The sequence below is a fragment of the Bufo gargarizans genome, chromosome 1, assembly GCF_014858855.1.
Source record: "Bufo gargarizans isolate SCDJY-AF-19 chromosome 1, ASM1485885v1, whole genome shotgun sequence".
Taxonomy (NCBI): Eukaryota; Metazoa; Chordata; class Amphibia; order Anura; family Bufonidae; genus Bufo; species Bufo gargarizans.
In genome coordinates, this window is record NC_058080.1 from 14,669,465 (window position 1) to 14,694,497 (window position 25,033).

The following is a 25,033-nucleotide window of genomic DNA, read 5'->3' on the forward strand; positions in this document are numbered from 1 at the left end:
CTGCTTCCGCAGGTCCCCCAAGGTCTGGAATCGGTCCTTCTCCACAATCTTCCTCAGGGTCCGGTCACCTCTTCCCGTTGTGCAGCGTTTTCTGCCACACTTTTTCCTTCCCACAGACTTCCCACTGAGGTGCCTTGATACAGCACTCTGGGAACAGCCTATTCATTCAGAAATTTCTTTCTGTGTCTTACCCTCTTGCTTGAGGGTGTCAATGATGGCCTTCTGGACAGCAGTCAGGTCGGCAGTCTTACCCATGATTGCCGTTTTGAGTAATGAACCAGGCTGGGAGTTTTTAAAAGCCTCAGGAATCTTTTGCAGGTGTTTAGAGTTAATTATTTGATTCAGATGAATAGGTTAATAGCTCGTTTAGAGAACCTTTTCATGATATGCTAATGTTTTGAGATAGGAATTTGGGGTTTTCATGAGCTGTATGCCAAAATCATCAATATTAAAACAATAAAAGGCTTGAACTACTTCAGTTGTGTGTAATGAATCTAAAATATATGAAAGTCTAATGTTTATCAGTACATTACAGAAAATAATGAACTTTATCACAATATGCTAATTTTTTTAGAAGGACCTGTATGTCAAGTGAAAATGATGCATGGTTTTCAAAATGTTTTATAAATAAAATCTGGAAAGTGTGGCGTGCATTTGTTTTCAGCCAATACTATGTAGGACCATATTTCACTATAATTACAGTTGCAATTCTTTTGGTGTATGTCACTACCAGCTTTATACATCTAGAGGCTGACATTTTTGCCCATTCTCCTTTGCAAAATAGCTTGCGTCCAAGTCATAGTGGATGGAAAGCGTCTGTGAAGAGCAATTTTCGAAGCTTGCCACAGATTCTCAATGGGATTTAGGTCTGGACTGTGACTGGGCCATTCTTACACATGAAGATGCGTTGATCTAAACCAGAAATTCCCAACCTGCAGCCCTCCGTCTGTTGCAAAATTACAACTTGTAGTTTTACAACAGCTGGAGGACCGCAGGATGAGCATCCCTGATCTAAACCATTCCATTCTAGATCTGGCTGTATGTTTAGGGTCCTTGTCCTGCTGGAAGGTGATCCTCAGCCCTCTCAAGTCTTTTGCAGACTCTAACAGGTTTTTCCCCAGGATTGCCCTGTATTTAGCTCCATCTTCCCGTCAACTCTGATCAGCTTCCCTGTCCCTGCTGAAGACAAGCCTCCCCCCAGCATGATGCTGCCACTACCATGTTTTATGGTGGGGATGTTGTGTTCAGGGTGATGTGTAGTGTTTCCACCACACATAGTATTTAGCATTTAGGCCAGAAAGTTCAAGTTTGGTCCCATCTGACAAGAGCACCTTCTTCAACATGTTTGCTGTGTCCCCTACATGGCCTGTGGCAAACTTCTTATGGCTTGCTTTCAAATGTGGCTTTCTTCTTGCCACTGTTCGATAAAGGCCAAATTTATGGAGTACACAACTAATTGTTGTACTGTGGACAGATTCTCCCACCTGATCTGTGAATCTCTGCAGCTCCTCCAGAGGGACCACAAGCCTCTTGGTTGCTTCTCTAATTAGTGCTTATTTTGCCTGGTCTGTCAGTTTAGGTACACAGCCACGTGTTGGTAGGTTTTGCATTTTTGCCATACTCCTTCAATTTTCAGATGATGGATAGAACAGTGCCTGTGAGACATTCAGAGGTTGGGATTTTTTTTATTATTTTTTACCTAACCCTGCTTTACAATTCTCCACAACATTATCCCTGACCTGTCTGGTGTGTCCCTTGGTTTTCATTATGCTGTTTGATCACTAATAAAACTCTGAGGCTTCACAGAACAGCTGTAGTTATGCTGAGAATACTCATACTACTTCTGATTATTTTTCTAGCAGACCACAGAGTGCCATATACTAACTTTCAGAGCATAAATCATTTTTTTTTTTAAATGTGATCATTTCTAGTGTGGTGCTTAAATCAAACTTATACATTTTTATGCAAGCGCATAGTTATTTAAAAATATGTTAAAAATAGAAAATAAATAAATAAAATAGACATATTTGGTATTGCCGCATCAGTGACGGCCAGCTCTATAAATATAGCACATGAACCGTCTCGTCCGATAAACACCATAAAAATAAATAAATAAAAACTGTCAAAAGAAGTCATTTTTGTCACCTTACATCACAAAAAGTGTAACACCATGTGATCAAAAAGGCGTATGTCCCAGAAAATGGTACCAATAAAACCGTCACCTCATCACACAAAAAATTAGCCACTACAAAAGAAAATCGCTAAAAAAAAATAATAATTATATATAGCTCTTAGAACATGGAGACATTAAAACATCATTTTTTGTTTCAAAAAAGCTATTATTGTGTTAAAGTGAAATAAATTTTAAAAAGTATACATATTAGGTATCGCTGCATCCCTAACAACCAGCTGTATAAAAATATCATATGACCTAACCCTTCAGATGAACACCGTAAAATAAATAAAATAAAAACAGTGCCCAAAAAAGCAATTTTTGGTCACCTTGCATCACAAAAATTTTGGACTGAGGATCACGATGCTGGAGCCCGGACGTACGTTTCTTACAGCTGGCCTGTGAGTTTCAGAGAGGTATTTTAATAATCCCTCTCAGTGATCTGCAAGCCTGCTTGTGCCTTGTGACTCTCACAGGTAAGGTAAGTTATCTAAGGCTGATAGGAGATCTGGTAGCCCAGCTACAGTAAATATAGCTAACAGCCACAGAGGTCAGGAAGCTCAGAAAGAAGGCCTTTTCCATCAGTGTCTATATGTATGTTCTCCTGGCTTCAAGTTTGTCAGTGTTGTGGGTTATTTTTTGAATTCTTTATATTTACCGTATCTTCTATTGTTACTTTAGTAAACATATTAGCATATTGCATATATGTAGGTAACATTATTAATATTTAATCAAATTTCTATTTTACTTTATGATATAATAGACAGTGCAACCTGCTATAAATGTCCTACAGAAGAGTGGCCTGATGAGAAGAAAATGAAATGTATTCCTAGAATATACGAGTTTCTATCCTTTGAGAAGGACATTCTAACTTTCATATTTTTAGGTATAGTTGTATTTTTTTCTGCTGTGACATTGATCATATTAAGAATCTTCATTTATTACTGGGACACACCGATTGTTAAAGCCAATAACCGGACTGTGAGCGTAATCCTCCTGGCCTCCATCTTGTTGAACTTCCTCAGTGTCCTCTTATTCCTTGGTCGTCCAGTTGACATAACCTGCCTACTGAGACAAACATCATTTGGCGTCTTCTTCTCTATCGGTGTCTCTTCTGTTCTGGCCAAAACTATCAAAGTTTGCATTGCCTTCAAAGCCACCAAACCTGGAAGTATCTGGGTGAAGTGGATCTCATTCAATGTGTCAAATTATGTGGTCTTGGTGTGTTCTTCTATACAAGTTCTCATTTGTGTTATGTGGTTGTTGATGTCTCCTCCTTATGTAGAGTTTGATCATCACTCTTATCCTGGGAAGATCATCGTTCAGTGTAATGAAGGCTCGGTCATCGCCTTCTACTCCATGTTGGGTTATATGGGGTTCCTGGCAGCTGTGAGCTTTGTTCTAGCTTTCATGGTGAGGACATTACCGGACAATTTTAATGAAGCCAAGTACATCACCTTTAGCATGTTGTTGTTCTGCAGTGTCTGGATCGCCATGATACCAGCCTATCTGAGCACTAAAGGGAAGTACATGGTGGCTGTGGAGATATTTGCCATATTGACCTCATGTTCTGGCATTCTTGGTTGTATATTTCTTCCAAAAATATATATTCTTCTTTTTGAACCTAGTTTGAACTCTAGAAAAGCAATTTTGGAGACAAACAGGGTATAATGTATTACATGGTGTATACTAGTATCCATTTAAATGTATTTATTTTCATTTTTTTAATTTAGGCTTTGCTTTAGATTTGTCTACATATTTTCTTAAATGGTTGAATTGCTTCCTAAGACAGCTCCATAAATCATTAAATTGGACCTGTCACCACTCCTCACACGTTTGTATAAGTGACTACTTGCATTACCTATGATTTACAAATTCTGGATCATCTATTTCTATAACTCAATGTCACACGTTCCTTTATTATGCCTTCTAGGAGTTCATAAATACATTTCCAGCAGACCAACAAAGGTCCATCTGGGTGTTATTAGTTGGGGATATGTCTACCTACAGTCTGACGTTACCCTATCAGTTCCTGTGTCAGAATGTGCAGGGACACACCCTCAACTGGTTACATCCAGGTGGACCTTTATTGCAGTCTGCTGGCAATTAATTTATAAACTTCATCTAGAAATAATAAAGGAATGGCACAACATATAAGATGGGGAATGAAAGCAGTTACTAAGCAGTTACTAAGAAATGGCAGATGGTGAGGTGATTGGTCCTCTGTAAGCTATAATACAGTCGTGGGCAAAAGTTTTGAGAATGACACAAATATTAGTTTTCACAAAGTTTGCTGCTAAACTGCTGTTAGATCTTTGTTTCAGGTGTTTCTGTGATGTAGTGAAATATAATTACACGCACTTCATACGTTTCAAAGGCTTTTATCAACAATTACATGACATTTATGCAAAGAGTCAGTATTGGCAGTGTTGGCCCTTCTTTTTCAGGACCTCTGGAATTCGACTGGGCATGCTCTTAATCAACTTCTGGGCCAATTCCTGACGGATAGCAAACCATTCTTTCATAATCACTACTTGGAGTTTGTCAGAATTAGTGAGTTTTTGTTTGTCCACCCGCCTCTTGAGGATTGACCACAAGTTCTGAATGGGATTAAGATCTGGGGAGTTTCCATGCCATGGACCCAAAATGTCAACGTTTTGGTCCCCGAGCCACTTAGTTATCACTTTTGCCTTATGGCATGGTGCTCCATCGTGCTGGAAAATGCATTGTTCTTCACCAAACTGTTGTTGAATTGTTGGAAGAAGTTGCTGTTGGAGGGGGTTTTGGTACCATTCCTTATTCATGGCTTTGTTTTTGGGCAAAATTGTAAGTGAGCCCACTCCCTTGGATGAGAAGCAACCCCACACATGAATGGTCTCAGGATCCTTTACTGTTGGCATGACACAGGACTGATGGTAGCGCTCACCTTTTCTTCAAGCCTTTTTCCTGATGCCCCAAACAATCGGAAAGAGGCTTCATCAGAGAATATGACTTTGCCCCAGTCCTCAGCAGTCCATTCACCATATTTTCTGCAGAGATATACATATTTTGTCCTATAAAGCTGACTTCTTCTAGAAGAATAGCCTTTCAATCTACCACTTTTTTTTAACCCAATGATTGATGCACAGCTATGTTGCTATCTTGTTGCTGTCTTGTAAGTTAATTTGTGTAATTTATGCAATTAAATTTGGGGCAAATAAGTTTAAATTCCTTCTGTTTCCAATTCAGTTTTGAGCAGTATGCGCAAAATAAAAACTGTCAAGATTTTTTTGTGTTTTTCTAAAAAGCACAATTCTCATTCTCAGAATGTAATGCAGTGCCACAGTAAGTGGCCTGGGAAAACCGTGGCACTAATGTAGTGGTAAAGCCTAAGGCAGCAACCTCTGCATCCCCCAGTGGTCCGCAGCTCTTTTTCTGCATTCAAGGCTCCACCACCTCAGCAGAAGGGAGCTGTGTTTCTTTCCCATCATCTACCGGTCCTGATGCTCCTGTGACTGACCACTATGTTGACTCCTCATGTGTTTGCCACTTCCCCACTCGGCAATTGGGTCACTATGTTGACTTCTTATGCAGTTGCCACCTCCACCACTCTTTGACTGACCACTAAGTTGACTCCTCATGCGGTTTCCACCTCACCATAATATAACTGGGCCACTATGTTGACACCTCATGGGGTTGCCACACTCCCCATAATGTAACTGGGCCACTGTGTTCACTCCTCATGCAGTTGCCACCATCACCACTCTGTGAGGGGCCCACTATTGTCCCTGTTTGGCCTTGTTGAAATCACCGTTTATTGTACCCTTCTTGTTATCTGTCGCAAGGACGGAAAATTGACAAACACGATGGATCCTGGCTTTGGAGCAGCCGTAAGGCCTTTATCACATGGTCCCTATTTTGTATCTGGATATGCTCATGATTTGGAAGTCAAAAGCAGGAGTGGGTGCAAAACACAGAATACATGTCTCTGATATGTCTGTTTAGGATCCACTCCTGTATTTTTTTTTTGGCCTTAGCAATACTGATTGATTACTGACCAAATGCTGACCTCCTGTTAAGGGGGATGCTCCACAGACAGGATCTGTTTTTTGGGGGTTGTTCTTATGAACAGAAGGGCAAAATAAACAGTGTCAGGGGGACACTACTTGTATCAGCGTTTAACAGAACATGTTCTGTAGGAATCTTTGTGGAATCAGCTGATGGTGTAAAAGGAGTGCGCTCAGTGGCGCAACGACTGGGCCCGGCGGGGGGAGGGGGCCCGTTGCACTCACATGAAATGGGACTGCTCTGATGGGGCCCAGAATGAAGTACAATGACAATGCCGGGCTCCGTCAGAGCGCTCTTCAAACATGTATAATATATAGGCAAGGGGGGGCGCCCGCACTCACCCAGCAGTTCTTGTCACGGCAGGGCTGTTGCCTCCAGAGTGAAGCATGGAACCCTATCCGCTCCCTGCTTCACTTTTCTTCCAAGCTCCGGTGCTCCCCCTGCAGGCCGCACATGGTGCTGCTGGCTTTGGGAGGAGAGCTGACAGCCAGCAGTGCAGTGTGAGTGTGGGAGCGCATCATCAGGGAAGAAGGTAAGTATATGTTTTTGTTTTGTTTTTCAATAAAGCTGCAGAGTGGAGGCAAAAGTGGGGCCACAACTAGAGTGAGGGGGCATAAAAGTGGGCATTTTTATTGAGAGGGCACCACTTTTATAACAACTTTGAGGGGGCACCTAATCTGGCATAACTACTGTGAGGGGGCACATATGTGGGCATAACTACTATAAGGGGGCACATATGTGGGCATAACTACTGTGAGGGGGCACATAATCTGGCATAACTAATGTGATGGGGCGCATAATCTGACATAACTATTGTGAGGGGGCACATAACAGAGCATAACTACTGTGAGGGGCACATAATCTGGCATAACTACTGTGAGGGGGCACATATCTGGCCATAAACACTGTGAGGGGGCACATATATGGCATAACTACTGTGAGGGGGCACATAGCTGGGCATAACTACTTTGAGGGGGCACATATCTGGCATAACTACAGTGAGCGGGTGGATATATAGGCATAATTACTGTGAGGGGGCACATATCTGGCCATAACTACTGTGAGGGGGCACATATCTGGGCCTAACTTCTGTGAGGGGGGAACATATCTTATATAACTACTGTGAGGGGACACAAAGGTGGGCATAACTATTGTGACAGGAACAAAGGTGGGTATAGCTGCTGTGAGGGGCCACAAGGAGGACATAACATTTGTGAAGGGGCCACAAGGTGGGCTTAATTACTGTGAGGGGCCACAATGTGGGCATTAGTACTGTGTGGTAGCATTTAGGGGAACTGTCCTAGATTACCCTGCTATACATTGGCATGGCTCAGTCTTGCAGGACCAGCAGAGCGCCCCTGCTGGTGATTTCACAGGGGCAGTCACCATCCCTTCCCTTATGTGGTTATTCTTTTTTTCTCTATCGCTACAGCGACCTTATTCCGGATCCAGTGGACATCACGCCGATGCCAGCAACACCCTGGATGAGGTAGGACCATATTTTATTAGTTAGGACTGGGAGAGTGTAGCCATACATTGGGCTTAGTGCAAAAATAAATTTGCCACCTCTTTGTATGAATTGGGGGGGGGGGGCAATCCAAAGTTTGCACTGGAACCCATAGCATTCTAGTTACGCCACTGAGTGCTTTCTTTCACTCTATAGTAGAATCTTAGGTCACTGCACGGTTCTTTATACCTGATGCTAACATTGACCTGTAAGGATAAGTTCACACTTAAAGAGGACCTTTCATTACAATAAAAAATCTAAACTAAGTATGCTGACATGGAGAGCGGCGCCCAGGGATCGCCCTGCACTTACTATTATCCCTGGACGCCGCTCCGTTCTCCCAGTATAGGCTCTAATATCTTCAGATTTTCGGCTCAACTGGGAGGAGCCTGCTCTTGTTCTCCTGGGCGTCTCCTTCTCCCAGGCTGGAGTGCTGGCCAATCACAGCACTCAGCTCATAGCCTGGGAGAAAAAAAACTCTCAGGCTATAAGCTGAGCGCTGCAATTGACCAGCGCTACAGCCTGGGAGAAGGAGATGCCCAGGAGAACAAGAGCAGGCTCCTCCCGGTTGAGCCGAAAATCTGAAGATACCGGAGCTTATATCGGGAGAACGGAGCGGTGCCCAGGGATAATAGTAAGTGCAGGGAGATCCCTGGGCGCCGGTCTCCATGTCAGCATACTTAGTCTTGATTTTTTATTGTAATGAAAGGTCCTCTAAGTTATTTGGTCAGTTTTGGTCACGTAACTGACTAAATAAGTAAAGTATGAAGCGATTCTAAGGCCTCATGCAAACGTTGTGCCGTTTTTCGTGATTTTCTGCGGACCCATTGACTTTCAATGGGTCCGTTGAAAACTCGGCTAATGCACCGTTTGTCATCGGCGTCCGTGATCCGTGGTTCCAGTCCGTCCAAAAATATAACCTATCCTATTATTTTTGCGGAAAACGGTTCGCGGACCCATTCAAGTCAATGGGACTGCTAAAAAACATGGAGGCACACAAGATTGTCATCCGCGTCCGCGTCCGTTTTTTTCCTATCATTTGCATGGCAAACCTGTCTTAGATGTCTGGTGATCCTCCAAAAATAAAGGAAGACACACGGAAACGAAAAATTTGGATCGAATCTTTTTGGAAAATTTGTCGAACCGTCCAATTTGAATTTTTTTTAAATGTGTTCACCTCCAGTTACAGTACAGACCATAAGTTTGTACACACCTTCTCATTCAAAGAGTTTTCTTTATTTTCATGACTATGAAAATTGTAGATTGACACTGAAGGCATCAAAACTATGAATTCACACATGTGGAATTATATACATAACAAAAAAGTGTGAAACAACTGAAAATATGAAATATTCTAGGTTCTTCAAAGTAGCCACCTTTTGCTTTGATTACTGCTTTGCACACTCTTGGCATTCTCTTGATGAGCTTCAAAAGGTAGTCACCTGAAATGGTTTTCACTTCACAGGTGTGCCCTGTCAGGTTTAATAAGTGGGATTTCTTGCCTTATAAATGGGGTTGGGACCATCAGTTGCGTTAAGGAGAAGTCAGGTGGATACACAGCTGATAGTCCTACTCATGAAAATAAAGAAAACTCTTTGAATGAGAAGGTGTGTCCAAACTTTCGGTCTGTACTGTATATATATATATATATATATATATATATAATCTCCCTATCCAAATTTAAATACCCTGTAGATGCCACTAAAACAGCTATACCCTTGATCACAGGTACAGTTAACAAATAGGTAGACATCCGCCTTTGTATATAATTTAATAGTGCATTGTGACGATCACACTGCACACTGATACTGTAGCACGACTGTCCCTGGTGTAAGGTGATCCGGTCACCACAATAGGTGTTCTGGTCCCGGGGAATGATGGTGTGGTGTGGGATAGTGGAGGGACGCCATTCCAAGATCCCGTGATGTCACATCCCAGGGGATTCTGATGTGAATTCTGATGCTTCCTACATGAGCCATCACTTCCATTTTCGATTACCTCCACCTATTTCTACTGGTTCTCATGTCCTGTCCAACACTTTATCTTCCTCCCCATAAAATCAGTATACGGGCCTGCCAATGCCCTTTATTCACCAGCTGATCTTGTACAGGCTGTTGATGAGTCTCCCCTCTAAAGGTGTTTTTTGAGAACACCTCCGATCAGATATCACCAGTATATGATCGTGGGGGTCTGACACTCAAGACCCCTGCCGATTAGCTGTTTGAGAATTCAGCAGCACTTGCAGTAGCGCCTCAACCTTCTTGCTGCTTTCCCAAGGCCATTTGACATCATGTTCATCTCTCACGTCGCTTAGCCGCAGTTCAGCCCCATAGAAGTGAATGGGGCTGAGAGCGATAATCAGCACAGATGCTATACATGTGTGCGGCACTGTGCTTGGTGAGCACTGTGAGGGAGCACATATCTGGGCATAACATCTGTGCTTGGTGAGCACGGAGAAGGCAGCCGTGCTCACAGGAGTGCCAGTGCTTTCTCAAACAGCTAATTGACAGGTCTCCTAGATGTTGGACTTCCACGAACAGATAACCTATCCTGAGGATAGATCATCAGTTGTAAACTCTTGGAAAACCCTTTTACAGAAACAATTGCCAAAAATGTATGTCAGTGAAAGGAATCTTTTAAAATGTCTACAACAGTGGCGCGGCTTGTTTAATAGTTACGGTCCACAAAGAAGGCACATTATGTTTGGTGGTTACAATACTCTCTAGATGGTATGAGTAAGCCTTATGGTTGCTGGTCACTCCGGGTGCTACAGGACACTCAACCATTCTCAAATACAAATAGAACAGTGTCTGAAAACAGCATTGTGAGAGATAGAACTCCATCTTGTATATCCTATATCTATCTGAACCAGAGTTCAATTCGAGGTTAATAAAATGTTAGCGGCAACCTCCCCCCCCCCATTCCTGTTCTATTTTTATAAATGTTAGCTTCTATTGCGCTAAGTTCACATCCTCTTTTCTGATAAAGATGTTTCATTTCTTCTTTCTCTGTGGTTTTATGTGATGCACGGCTGTTGGGCGTCTACCAATAATCATGGTATAGGATTGTCTGCTAATTTATAATAAAGTAGATTACGGATTATAACCATTGTGTGTCTGTATCAGCCTTCTCTGTGCACATACGCTATTTTAATTCGGCACCCATAATCAGAGAAGCAGGGGTAATTGCCCTCACAAAACTTGGCCCCCAACGTGGGGCTGGACTAATCGGCTCTCCCTTGACACCCCGATAACCACGGTCAGACTGTTAGAGGACCTACAGATCCACTTAAAGCAGCGCTGCAAGGTAAGATACTTTATATTGCTAAAATCTGTGCCTCATCTCCTGTCGATCCAAATCGCTGTAGAGTTGGAATCTAAAAAGCTCATTTACAGTCCAGCCTGTTTTTGGTAAAGTACTCTAAAGAGATGATATTCCTATGATTATTGAGTAAGACTTTTGACTATGACATTTGAGACAGTAAACTGGGATTGCTGATATAGATATCTGTTGTCCGGTATGTTTTGCGGAAAATAACTAAGAACACCAAAAAGGGAAATCAGGAGCCCTGGAACCTCCTTAGGGGTTGAATAAGCTGAGGCTTAGTGCAGAATACACTAGGTATATAGTGGGAAAGTTCTGTGGAAAACTTGGGTTGGGTTCACTGGAAAAATAATTTTTGTCTTCTAGAGTACACTGGTACAAGTGAGGAAGCTCTAGGTAAGGACTAGGAGAAACTGATGTCAGGAAATTGTATTCTTTTGTGTTGAATGACAAAACTTGTGGACAACTGACAGATATGGCTAATAATCATAGTGTTCCAGAGGGTTACAAGACAGCAGAAACTCTAGTGGAAGTGTTGGAAAAGTTCAAACAAACTTATGTTGGTTGGATTAGGAATCATGGATGCAAAGAAGTTGTTGACATATGTATAAAAGTAGTTTGTGAGGTTGAAACTGGGTGTTTGAGAGAAAATGAAGCATCGGTAGCCAACATAAATGACCTCCGGGGCTTTACGAAAGGCACTTGAGGAGGGGACCACAGCCCCATGAGAAGGTAAGCAATCTTGCCTGCCTCTAGTTGCTTTCTTTCGTTATGTCACGGCTGTCTGTCTGCTGGATGATGATCATACTGTGAGTAGTAACTGGTGTTGACATTTTGGGTCTTTAGAACTTCAGACTGAGAATGAAAGAAAAAAATACTCTGTTGTGGATATTCTTCTCTGTGTTTTATGTGGTTTGTGTTGTGTGTCAGGCGCCTCCCAGGTAGCATTTAACCAGGGCAAGAGAATTCCCCTGCCAGGAGGTTGCGCTTTGAGCGCAGGGACAGGACTGACGGAGACTACAAGAGATTTCTGCCTGTGAGAGTCTGAAGGAATTGCCAGACGAGGGGGCAGAGCGAGTGGTCCGACCGGCAGGCCAACCCTGGAAGCCAGGGAGGTGCCGCTTGTTTTAGTCTTGTTAATGTTCAAGTGGGTAAACAAGAAGTTGAAAAGTTTATCTTTATTGTGTATACTTGTTGATTGTGTCTCCCCTCAGAAGAAGGAGAATAAGAAAAAGTGTAATGTAGCAGAGGAAATTCCTGTACTGATTCTTTGAAGTTGTGACTCATGAAGTCCGGTTGTGACTGCCATCCCTCTCAGGGAGTGAGGAGTGTTTGGATTAAATGTACATGCAAGAATTACTTCTGCAGAGCCTGTAGGAACTCTTTTTGCTGAGATAGACAACTTATGGAGACAGAGAGCTGGATACTTGTAAGGGACACCCCATGTGGGTCCCCAAGGTAATCTGTGCGTAAGTCCTGACTAGGTGAACCAGAAGGACTGTCCAAGGTAGGATGATCTAGAGTAGGTGAACCATAAGGACTGTCTGAGGGAGGAGGACCTAGGGTACGTTTTAACTAGGTGTACCAGAAGGATTATGATCCGAGGGAGGAGGACTGTCACGGCTGAGGATGGGGAAAACCCTCAGCTGTGCGATGCCAGATGATGTTAGGCTGCTCGGCCAGGACGACAGGATTAGGGAGCAGGTCACCTCCTAAAGCGTCTCTAACCTGACCCTAACTCCTAGCTGCATGGGCCGACCTTTAAGGTAGGAGGACCCATGCTCAGGAACCTCGGATCCCTAGCTCACCCTCCGACCGGTCCCTGGACTAGGAGTCAGGGTAAGACGGCCTGTTCCTACTGGACACAGAGGAACAGGGGTCTCACTGGCCAAGCTGCAGGGAAAAGGGGAACACTAACAGTCTTACGGATATGGCAGGTGAACCGAACTAGTTCCACCCACCTGCCACAGCCTTGCTGACTGGATCCCTGTACACACAGGAATCCAGATCCATAAGCTGCACCAAACAACAAAGGAAAATCCCAACTGAACATCACATAGACATCACACATAAACTTGACATAAACTTAATGTGACATAATTCTTATGACCACAAGGGTGGCCCCCACTGGCAGGTTTAAAACACAGGAGGCTGCTCCAGCTAAGCATGGCTGAAGCAACCCTCAGACATGTGCTAACAGTGAGGCTTTATAGGCCAAGAAGCCACACCCAACAGTCAGACACACCCAGTGACTCACACACACACACTGGGAAGGGAGTTAATCCTTCCAGCACCAGGGAAGGGAAACACCACTTAAAGGGGAAGTGAACAACCCAAGAACACACTGTGGCTGTTGCCGCAGGCAACGACATGGTTGGCAACCCTGTCCTTGGAGTCATCCCGAAGGCCGGAACAGTGCCACCACATGTACACATTACAACCAAACGTTGCCACGGGCAACCACAGTGAAGGAAAGATGTCAGTGCACACCACACATAAAACAGAGTGCACACAGACATACAAAAGTGCATACATACACGCACACAACCCCAAGGCAACCGCACACATACCTGTTGTCCGCGGCAACCGCACTTGAGGCAAACAACATTATGCCTCCAGCTGCGGTTGACACAACAACCCAAACCGCGGGCAACTGAATGCGCTCCCAAGGAGTCACGGCCATAAACATGGTCGTGACACTCCCACCCCTCAAAGCCCCCCCCACCAAAAAAAAGAAAACTAGTGAGGGACTCAGACAAGGGGATAGGAGAAGGGAACGTCCACTCCCAAAAAATGGTTCCCAGAAAGTCGCTGCCAGCTGCATCCTCTCCCAGCACACACTAAGCCAGTCCAACGAGGCCTGCAGCCAGCCACACCGACACGGGAAGAGAACCACTGAGAATGGACGAGGGGACTCTCCACTCACGTCCCCACTCCAGTCGCTGCCAGCAGACAGTCCTAACCAGCACGCAGCCGGACCACTAACGGAATGCTGCCAGCAAACGACCAGAGATGGGAACATGGAGAGGGACGAGGGATCACCAACACGGACACGGAAGGTAAGGTGGCGGGGAATAAGCCACCAACCGTGCCGTTAACGGTGATCCCCCTTAACGCTCTCCCTCCGGAGAACGCGCATGCAGGCCACAAGCAGATGGCACTGCATGCTGCACCCTCTTTCGAAGGTGTGCACCCGCACACCAAACAAACACCACGGTGCAATAAAAAATCAGGGGACGCCAAAAGCGAACACGGTGAAGGGATGGTGGGGAAAAGCCAGGTCACCGCGCCGTCAGCAGCGAAACCCCCACAACGCTCTCCCTCCGGAGAACGCGCATGCACCCCATCCGCAGATGGTGGTACATGCTTCATATAGGCTTTATAGGCCAAGAAGCCACACCCAACAGTCAGACACACCCAGTGACTCACACACACACACTGGGAAGGGAGTTAACCCTTCCAGCACCAGGGAAGGGAAACACCACTTAAAAGGGGAAGTGAACAACCCAAGAACACACTGTGGCTGTTGCCGCAGGCAACGACATGGGTGGCAACCCTGTCCTGGGAGTCAGCCCGAAGGCCGGGACAGTGCCACCACATGTACACATTACAGCTAAACGTTGCCACGGGCAACCACAGTGAAGGGAAGATGTCAGTGCACACCACACATAAAACAGAGTGCACACAGACATACAAAAGTGCATACATACACGCACACAACTCCAAGGCAACCGCACACATACCTGTTGTCCGTGGCAACCGCACTTGAGGCAAACAACATTATGCCTCCAGCTGCGGTTGACACAACAACCCAAACCGCGGGCAACTGTATGCGGCTCCCAAGGAGTCACGGCCATAAACATGGTCGTGACAAGGACCTAGTGGAAGCCCGGCCGGCAAATTATGTAATTCAGGATTTGGGTTGCTAAAGTACCTTGTGAGCCAGACCCAAATCCCAGGATTGGACTGAGACAGACTATGGGGACCATACCAAATAAGTCTGGGGAGCAGAAGAGGAAAACTGCCAGACAAATAGTGAGAGAGAGAGTAGGAAAGAGTTTTTTGCAGCCTTATCAGTTAACCCCTTGTTATGTACTGGCTGTGGGATTTATGTGAGAAACTGTTTTTGTCCATGAATCTGAGCCAGTTAAACTAAAGATAAGACAGTACGGTTGTTACCCAATTGTTACTAAAGAAGAAACCCAGTTAAGGGGCTGCCTGTCAGTTACAGGATGGTTCATGTTCCTAGAGAAGTTAACAGGGTAACAATTTTGAAAACCCCAGATAGAAGGGAGGCTGTTGAAAGGATTCAAGTGCCCAAAGCAGGAGCACAAAGCCTAAGGGTGTTTTTGGGACTGGTGTCATACTGGATTAGACATGCCTCCATGTTAATTCAGCCTCTTTGTGATTGTCTGTTATCTGACCCATTTCACCTGACAGAACAGAAGAGGCAGTTTATCATTTTCATACAATGAAGCTGTGCATAACCTCGGCCCCAGCCCTGGGTATTCCAAAATATGATGAGGAATTTAACTTGTTCTGTTCTAAAATTCAGGGTCACAGTCAGCCAGGTTAGACCCTGTTGCCCGCGGCGCCCCCTCCTGTTTCAGGGCAGTCGTGGCAGTGCAGGAATAAAATTTATGAGCAGCTGTGAAGACATGGCAGTTTCTGTGTATAAATAGCACCCACACGCACCCCCTTCCCCACAATTTCCTCTTTAGCAATTAGTTTGAGCTTCAGGAAGTGTGTGGGGGGGAATGGGAACATACAGTTGTGCAAACACCTCATGACATACAGGGCATTCACACATAGGTGCAACCAAAACATATTTCTATGGATAGACAAATCAGACTCCAATGTGCACCCCTCATTTCTTTCAAAAGATGTACTACTCTGAATCCTGCTACTTTGTTACCAATCACAGATTTAGAAATTGGGGATTGTAGCAGAGGTAGCCTTTTGTCTGATTTAGCTGAAAATGCTCCTCATGATTGTATACAGTTGATGCAACAAGAAACTTCTGGATTTTCTCATGAAAGAACTCTTGATAACCCTGATTTTGAGTGTTTTGTAGATGGAAGCAGGAATGTGGGAGAGGATGTCCGGTTCCACACTGGATATGCAGTGGTCACACAGCATGAGGTAGCTATTGCTGAACTGCTCCCTCCACACATGTCTGCGCAGGAGGCAGAGCTGAAGGCACTCACTGAGGTTTTGGTATTGCACATGACTATGGACCCATATGGCGGGCTAGATACTTTCTAATCTCTGTAGGTCAGCCCATTAAAAACAAAGACTCTGTGCTTGAACTGATGAACTCTTTACTGTTGCCAAAAGAAGTTGCTATTGTAAAGATAAAGGCTCACACAAGGTGTACCACAGTAGAGGCAAAAGGCAATGACGGAGCTGACAAGGCGACCAAACAAGCTGCGCTCCAGCCAATAAATGCTAATGCCACCCCGGTAAGAGCCTTAAAGCTTTTGAATATATCTAAAGACATTTTAATTAAGTTGTTTGAACAGGCCCCACTTGAAGAGAAATAAATGTGGACTAAACTAGAGGCTAGGCCAGATGACCAAGGAGTATGGAAAAACAAGGACAAAATTTGTCTACCACGCTCTATGTACCCAGCCATGGCTCAGGAGGCCCACTGGCCCACTCACCTAGGTGCCATGGTAAGTGTGGTTAATACTGGGTGGATTGCTCCAGGATTTTCTCTGTGCACTGAAAAACCCTGCTCAAGTGGTGAAGACTCCAAGCAAGCACACCCCAAGGCCACTTTACCCATTTCAGAGACTACAGATAGACTATATACAACTACCAAAGGTAGGAGTGTATGAATTAATTCTTGTGTGTGTTGATCTCTTTTCAGGTTGGCCGGAAGCCTTCCCAATAGCCAAAGCAAATGCCAAGAATACGGCAAAGAAACTGGTCAATAAACTGATATGCAGGTATGGCATTACTGAACTTATTGAGTCATATAGAGGTTCTCATTTCGCAGTTGAAGTGATAAGGGAAATTATGCAAGCATTAGGGGTGATCCAAGCTTTCCGAGTTCAGCACTTGAACGGATAAAAGGCCATGCGGGATATCCAGAGGCCCTAGACAGAGTGCTTGCCTTTGGCTCTATATTCAGTAAGGACTACCCCAAACAAGAGGACAGGGTTGTCCCCATTTTAGATCCTGTTTGGAAGTGCCCCCGGGTTAGGGTTGTACTTTCCCCAGCAGCTGCAGATAAATAATGACAGTCAGACCAGTTACATATGGGCCCTCACAAAAAGGCTAGAATACACCATAAACAGGCTTTTGCTTCACTTGCAGATCCTGACTCAGTAGAAGGAACTCACAACTTGCAGCCCGGAGACTGGGTGGTGATAAAAAGGCATATGACAAAAGGCTCAGATCCAAGATTCGATGGTCCCTTTCAAGTACTGTTGACCACCCACACTGTAAAGGTTAAAGAAAAACCCAACTGGATACACGCTTCTTACTGTAAGAAAGTCTTGGAACCACAGGATGAAGGTCCTTCTGCAGACAGTGGCTCTGACCATGAGCGTGTCAGCAGTGTTTTGTCCACTAGATGATGAATGGGACAATGCTTTGATACTGCAACCTTCAGGTGCTGTTTGAAGGAATGAATGACATTGAAAAATTGAGGGACTGTTGGATCTGTACTCACAGTCCTGTGAGTTCAGCCAGTATGACATATTTCACTGTGCCCCATAGTTTTTCTGAATTATCTCAACTGGCCAACTCCACTATCTTTTTCACAGGCAGGATGCAAGTTAAGTCCAAACTAAAAACAAGGAGGTACCCTTACTCATTGCAGGATGGGCTGAGCCACCCTGGCACAATGTAAACAGATCAGGGCCACCAGTTGATTATAGCTCTACCCCAGGAACAAGAACATATGGTGCAATGTGTCATGCTTTCCAAGTTGGACACACTGTTATTGTTTGCAGATCCAGTCGAAAGGTATGTCTTTTAGTCCGTATGACAAATTCAGCTGCAATGCCTCTAACCCAAAAAGCCTGGTGCAGTGTGCTGGTATAGATCCTGTAAAGGGTAAGAATCTGGCCTGCAGCAACCATACCTTATTTTATTGCTGGCATAACCTCTAACTCCTCAGAGGGTCAGAAAAAGGGACCAAAACTGGCAGAAGGTGTCCTTCTGGCCAAATTGATAACTCAGTTGTTTAATAGTACGGTGGTTGCAGTCCCAGATAATATATTCCTGGCCTGTGGGCATAAGGCATACAAGTGGTTGTTTAGAAATGTCACAGTTTTTTGTACAATCGCCCGGCTTACTCCTGCAACCTTTCAAATCCCTTATTCCGACATAGACAGATTATTAGTAAAGTTTGTAAGAAGAGGGAAACAATATCGAGATTATTGAGAGTATCTGCGGCACTGTTCCCCCTGAAGGGAATCCTTAAGGCAGAATAAGGTTAGCTTGGTCTGAAGTACCTTTGGATGGTAACAGTTCACAGATTACTCAAAATGGGGGAATTGTGAGAGATTGAACTCTGGTTCAGATAGATATAGGATATACAAGATGGAGTTCTATTAGAGGTTAATAAAATGTTAGCTGGCATACGGGATGGGGATCAACTGACAACCCCCCTTCCTGTTCTATTTTTATAAATGCTAGCTTCTGCTGCGCTAAGTTCACATCCTCTTTTCTGATAAAGATGTTTTGTTTTTTCTGTCTTTGTGGCTTTATGTGACGCACGGCTGTTGGGCATCTACCAATAATCATGATATAAGATTGTCTGCTAATTTACAATAAAGTAGATTACTAATTAAAACCATTGCGTGTCTGTATCAGCCTTCTCTGTGCACATATGCTATTTGAATTCGGAACCCATAATCAAAGATGCAGGGATAATTGACCTCAAAAGCATTAAATCTGAATTGCTTAGATGTCAGGCCAAAATTATCTTCACACTGATGATTGCAGTGTTTAAATTTCAACACTTTTACTATATAGACCAAAAGCCCCAAGTACTGATCTCACTAACAATTCCCTTTGGTCCACTGATATTACTAGATCAAACTATGCAGCTCACATTACAGGCCACAGTGTAATCTCCCACCATGCACCGGTCAATAGTTTTTATCAGGCTGTTGTTCACGTCAGCTCCTCCCTGACCCAATTATAGCCTTCCTTGGTTTTCCAAGGGTTGTCCCAAGATCTAAACTCTACAGGATAGGGGTAAGTATTTGATTATAAGGGTTCAATTTCTGGGACCCACAGCAGTCATGAGAACAGGGGACCCTAATTTCCCGAATGAATGATGTAGAGGTCTCGCAGTCCCATAGAAGAGTTCAGCTCTTAACCATCTCTTGTCAGTCACATAGAGAATGAATGGACCAGCTTAGTGAATGCTCAACTGCCGCTCCTTGTTCAGACAAAAGGCTACCTCTGCTACCATCCCCAATTTCTAAATCTGTGATTGGTAACAAAGTAGCAGGATTCAGAGTAGTACATCTTTTGAAAGAAATGAGGGGTGCTCATTGGAGTCTGAGTTGTCTAGCCAGGCTTTTGCTTCACTTGCGGATCCTGACTCAGTAGAAGGAACTCACAACTTGCAGCCCGGAGACTGGGTGGTGATAAAAAGGCATATTACAAAAGGCTCAGATCCAAGATTCGATGGTCCCTTTCAAGTACTGTTGACCACCCACACTGTAAAGGTTGAAGAAAAACCCAACTGGATACACGCTTCTCACTGCAAGAAAGTCTTGGAACCACAGGATGAAGGTCCTTCTGCAGACAGTGGCTCTGACCATGAGCGTGTCAGCAGTGTTTTGTCCACTGAAGGATGAATGGGACAATGCTTTGATACGGCAACCTTCAGGTGCTGTTTGAAGGAATGAATGACATTGAAAAATCGAGGGACTGTTGGATCTGTACTCACAGTCCTGTGAGTTCAGCCAGTATGCCATATTTCGCTGTGCCCCTTAGTTTTTCTGAATTATCTCAACTGGCCAACTCCACTATTTTTTTCACAGGCATGATGCAAGTTAAGTCCAAACTAAAAACAAGGGGGTACCCTTACCCATTGCAGGATGGGCTGAGCCACCCTGGCACAAGGTAAACAGATCAGGGCCACCAGTTGATTATAGCTCTACCCCAGGAACGAGAACATATGGTGCAATGTGTCATGCTTTCCAAGTTGGACACACTGTTATTGTTTGCAGATCCAGTCGAAAGGTATGTCTTTTAGTCCGTATGACAAATTCAGCTGCAATGCCTCTAACCCGAAAAGCCTGGTGCAGTGTGCTGGTATAGATCCTGTAAAGGGTAAGAATCTGGCCTGCAGCAACCATACCTTATTTTATTGCTGGCATAACCTCTAACTCCTCAGAGGGTCAGGAAAAGGGACCAAAACTGTCAGAAGGTGTCCTTCTGGCCAAATTGATAACTCAGTTGTTTAATAGTACGGTGGTTGCAGTCCCAGAAGATATATTCCTGGCCTGTGGGCATAAGGCATACAAGTGGTTGCTCAGAAATGTCACTGGTTTTTGTACAATCGCTCGGCTTACTCCCGCAATCTTTCTAATACCCCATTCCGACCTAGAAAGATTATTAGTAAAGTTTGTAATAAGAGGGAAACAATATCGAGATTATTGAGAGTATCTGCGGCACTGTTCCCCCTGAAGGGAATCCTTAAGGCAGAATAAGGTTAGCTTGTTCTGAAGTACCTTTGGACGGTAGCAGTTCACAGATTACTCAAAATGGGGGAAATTGTGACAGATTGAACTCTGGTTCAGATAGATATAGGATATACAAGATGGAGTTCTATTAGAGGTTAATAAAATGTTAGCTGGCATACGGGACGGGGATCAACTGACAACCCCCCTTTCCTGTTCTATTTTTATAAATGCTAGCTTCTGCTGTGCTAAGTTCACATCCTCTTTTCTGATAAAGATATTTTGTTTTTTCTGTCTTTGTGGTTTTATGTGACGCACGGCTGTTGGGCATCTACCAATAATCATGGTATAAGATTGTCTGCTAATTTACAATAAAGTAGATTACTGATTACAACCATTGTTTGTCTGTATCAGCCTTCTCTGTGCACAAACGCTATTTGAATTCGGAACCCATAATCATAGACGCAGGGATAATTGCCCTCAAAAGCATTAAATCTGAATTGCTTAGATGTCTGGCCAAAATTATCTTTACACTGATTATTGCAGTGATTACATTTCAACACTTTTACTATATAGACCAAAAGCTCCAAGTACTGATCTCACTAACAATTCCCTTTGGTCCACTGATATTACTAGATCAAACTATGCAGCTCACATTACAGGCCACAGTGTAATCTCCCACCATGCACCGGTCAATCGTTTTATCAGGCTGTTGTTCACGTCAGCTCCTCCCTGACCCAATTATAGCCTTCCTTGGTTTTCCAAGGGTTGTCCCAAGATCTAAACTCTACAGGATAGGGGTAAGAATCTGATGATAAGGGTTCAATTTCTGGGACCCACAGCAATCATGAGAACAGGGGACCCTAATTCCCCGAATGAATGATGTAGAGGTCTCGCAGTCACATAGAAGAGTTCCGCTTTTAACCATCTCTTGTCAGTCAAATAGAGAATGAATGGACTAGCTTAGTGAATGCTCAACTTCCGCTCCTTGTTCAGACAAAAGGCTACCTCTGCTACCATCCCCAATTTCTAAATCTGTGATTGGTAACAGTCCTGTGAGTTCAGCCAGTATGCCATATTTCGCTGTGCCCCTTAGTTTTTCTGAATTATCTCAACTGGCCAACTCCACTATCTTTTTCACAGGCATGATGCAAGTTAAGTCCAAACTAAAAACAAGGAGGTACCCTTACCCATTGCAGACTGGGCTGAGCCACCCTGGCACAAGGTAAACAGATCAGGGCCACCAGTTGATTATAGCTCTACCCCAGGAACAAGAACATATGGTGCAACGTGTCATGCTTTCCAAGTTGGACACACTGTTATTGTTTGCAGATCCAGTCGAAAGTTATGTCTTTTAGTCCGTATGACAAATTCAGCTGCAATGACTCTAACCCAAAAAGCCTGGTGCAGTGTGCTGGTATAGATCCTGTAAAGGGTAAGAATCTGGCCTGCAGCAACCATACCTTATTTTATTGCTGGCATAACCTCTAACTCCTCAGAGGGTCAGGAAATGGGACCAAAACTGGCAGAAGGTGTCCTTCTGGCTAAATTGATAACTCAGTTGTTTAATAGTACGGTGGTTGCAGTCCCAGAAGATATATTCCTGGCCTGTGGGCATAAGGCATACAACTGGTTGCTCAAAAATGTCACTGGTTTTTGTACAATCGCCCGGCTTACTCCTGCAACCTTTCTAATACCCCATTCCGACATAGAAAGATTATTAGTAAAGTTTGTAAGAAGAGGGAAACAATGATATTATTGAGAGTATCTGCGGCACTGTTTCCCCTGAAGGGAATCCTTAAGGCAGAATAAGGTTAGCTTGTTCTGAAGTACTTTTGGACGGTAACAGTTCACAGATTACTCAAAATGGGGGAATTGTGACAGATTGAACTGTGGTTCAGATAGATATAGGATATACAAGATGGAGTTCTATAAGAGGTTAGTACAATGTTAGCTGGCATACGAGACGGGGATCAACTGACAACCCCCCCTTCCTGTTCTATTTTTATAAATGCTAGCTTCTGCTGCGCTAAGTTCACATCCTCTTTTCTGATAAAGATGTTTTGTTTTTTCTGTCTTTGTGGTTTTATGTGACGCACGGCTGTTGGGCATCTACCAATAATCATGGTATAAGATTGTCTGCTAATTTACAATAAAGTAGATTACTGATTACATCCATTGTGTGTCAGTATCAGCCTTCTCTGTGCACATACGCTATTTGAATTCGGAACCCATAATCATAGACGCAGGGATAATTGCCCTCAAAAGCATTGAATCTGAATTGCTTAGATGTCAGGCCAAAATTATCTTCACACTGATTATTGCAGTGTTTACATTTCAACACTTTTACTATATAGACCAAAAGCCCCAAGTACTGATCTCACTAACAATTCCCTTTGGTCCACTGATATTACTAGATCAAACTATGCAGCTCACATTACAGGCCACAGTGTAATCTCCCACCATGCACCGGTCAATAGTTTTTATCAGGCTGTTGTTCACGTCAGCTCCTCCCTGACCCAATTATAGCCTTCCTTGGTTTTCCAAGGGTTGTCCCAAGATCTAAACTCTACAGGATAGGGGTAAGAATCTGATGATAAGGGTTCAATTTCTGGGACCCACAGCAATCATGAGAACAGGGGACCCTAATTCCCCGAATGAATGATGTAGAGGTCTCTATGGGACTGCTGGAGGTAGTCCCATAGAAGAGTTCAGCTCTTAACCATCTCTTGTCAGTCACATAGAGAATGAATGGACCAGCTGAGTGAATGCTCAACTGCCGCTCCTTTCATTCAAAGAACTCAGAACCCTAGTTTTCATGATCAATAAGGGTTCCTGGGGTGGGACCCTAAACAATCAGATATTTATCTCCTAGGTGACCTCCTTTAAAATCTTAGTTCATACTAGGCAGATCAAGTCAATATAGGTATGCGTCACCCTTAAGTTAGTATTTCATTAAGGGTCCATTCATACATCCGTGGGGTATTGCGGATCCCCAGTACCTTGGGTTGCACATGGCCGGCACTAAATAGAGAAGTCATATTCTTATATGAGAGACCAGTGGGATATAAATGAACCCATAGGACACATGATGTAAGCCTGACACACAGTATTAACCACACCATTTTCCCTGCCAAGTAATATGCAGAACAATGCGACAATTGTTAATTGCGTAGGCGTCCCGCATTGCCAATATGTGATAGAAATACCAGATTTAAAGGCTAACTGTCATATTTTCATCAAAAAATCAATTCTAGGATATGTTACTGCTGCAGCAGCATTATGCATAAAGCAATCTTTAGTTTCTTCACTTACCACTGTTTTCCTTGAGTTTTCCTCTTAGTTACGACTGTTTTGAACTCTACTTTATGAGGATCTTCTCAAGATGTCTCCTCTGCCTGTTCTCTGAGGCCAAAACTGCATTCCCTCAGGTCACATACAAACTTGCTGTAGCCAGCAGCTTTCTGCCAACCAATCAGATTGGATTACTGAGAGACACGCCTCCTCACTCTGAAGCCAAATGCAGGCCTGCAGTGTGAAGGACCACCCCTCTGTCTTCCTAGCCGGAGACAGATGAGCCCTAGCAACGGCCTTTTAAGGGAGCAGTGAAAAAAGACAGGAGAAATTAATGAAAGCCATTGATAGACTAACTCTGGTATACATGCCTAGCTCTAATAAACTAGCAAATAAAAAAAATATATGACAGTTATCCTTTAAAAGGTGTAGCAGAACTCTACACACACTGTTTATGTAATAGGGCTCAAGCAATACAGAATTACATCATGCTTAGTAACATAGTAACTTAGTAACATAGTACATAAGGCCGAAAAAAGACATTTGTCCATCCAGTTCGGCCTGCTATCCTGCAAGTTGATCCAGAGGAAGACAAAAAAAAAACTGTGAGGTAGAAGCCAATTTTACCCACTTTAGGGGAATAAAAAATTCCTTCCCGACTCCAATCAGGCAATCAGAATAACTCCCTGGATCAACGACCCCTCTCTAGTAGCTATAGCCTGTAATATTATTACGCTCCAGAAATACATCCAGGCCCCTCTTGAATTCCTTTATTGTACTCACCATCACCACCTCCTCAGGCAGAGAGTTCCATAGTCTCACTGCTCTTACCGTAAAGAATCCTTTTCTATGTTTGTGTACAAACCTTCTTTCCTCCAGACGCACAGGATGTCCCCTCGTCACAGTCACAGTCCTGGGGATAAATAGATGATGGGATAGATCTCTGTACTGACCCCTGATATATTTATACATAGTAATTAGATCTCGCCTCAGTCGTCTTTTATCTAAAGTGAATAGCCCTAATTTTGATAATCT

General features: G+C 43.8%; 1 protein-coding gene across 1 annotated transcript; it reads left to right on the forward strand.

Annotated features, from left to right (window-relative positions):
- The first annotated feature begins 2,536 nt into the window (after window positions 1-2,536).
- LOC122921144 (vomeronasal type-2 receptor 26-like) lies at window positions 2,537-19,876 on the forward strand. The gene is made up of 5 exons (XM_044271173.1): window positions 2,537-2,552; window positions 3,060-3,755; window positions 16,924-17,002; window positions 18,014-18,026; window positions 19,745-19,876. Exons 1-5 carry the CDS (start codon window positions 2,537-2,539, stop codon window positions 19,874-19,876), a joined length of 936 nt encoding a protein of 311 aa, XP_044127108.1.
- The last annotated feature ends 5,157 nt before the right edge of the window (window positions 19,877-25,033 follow it).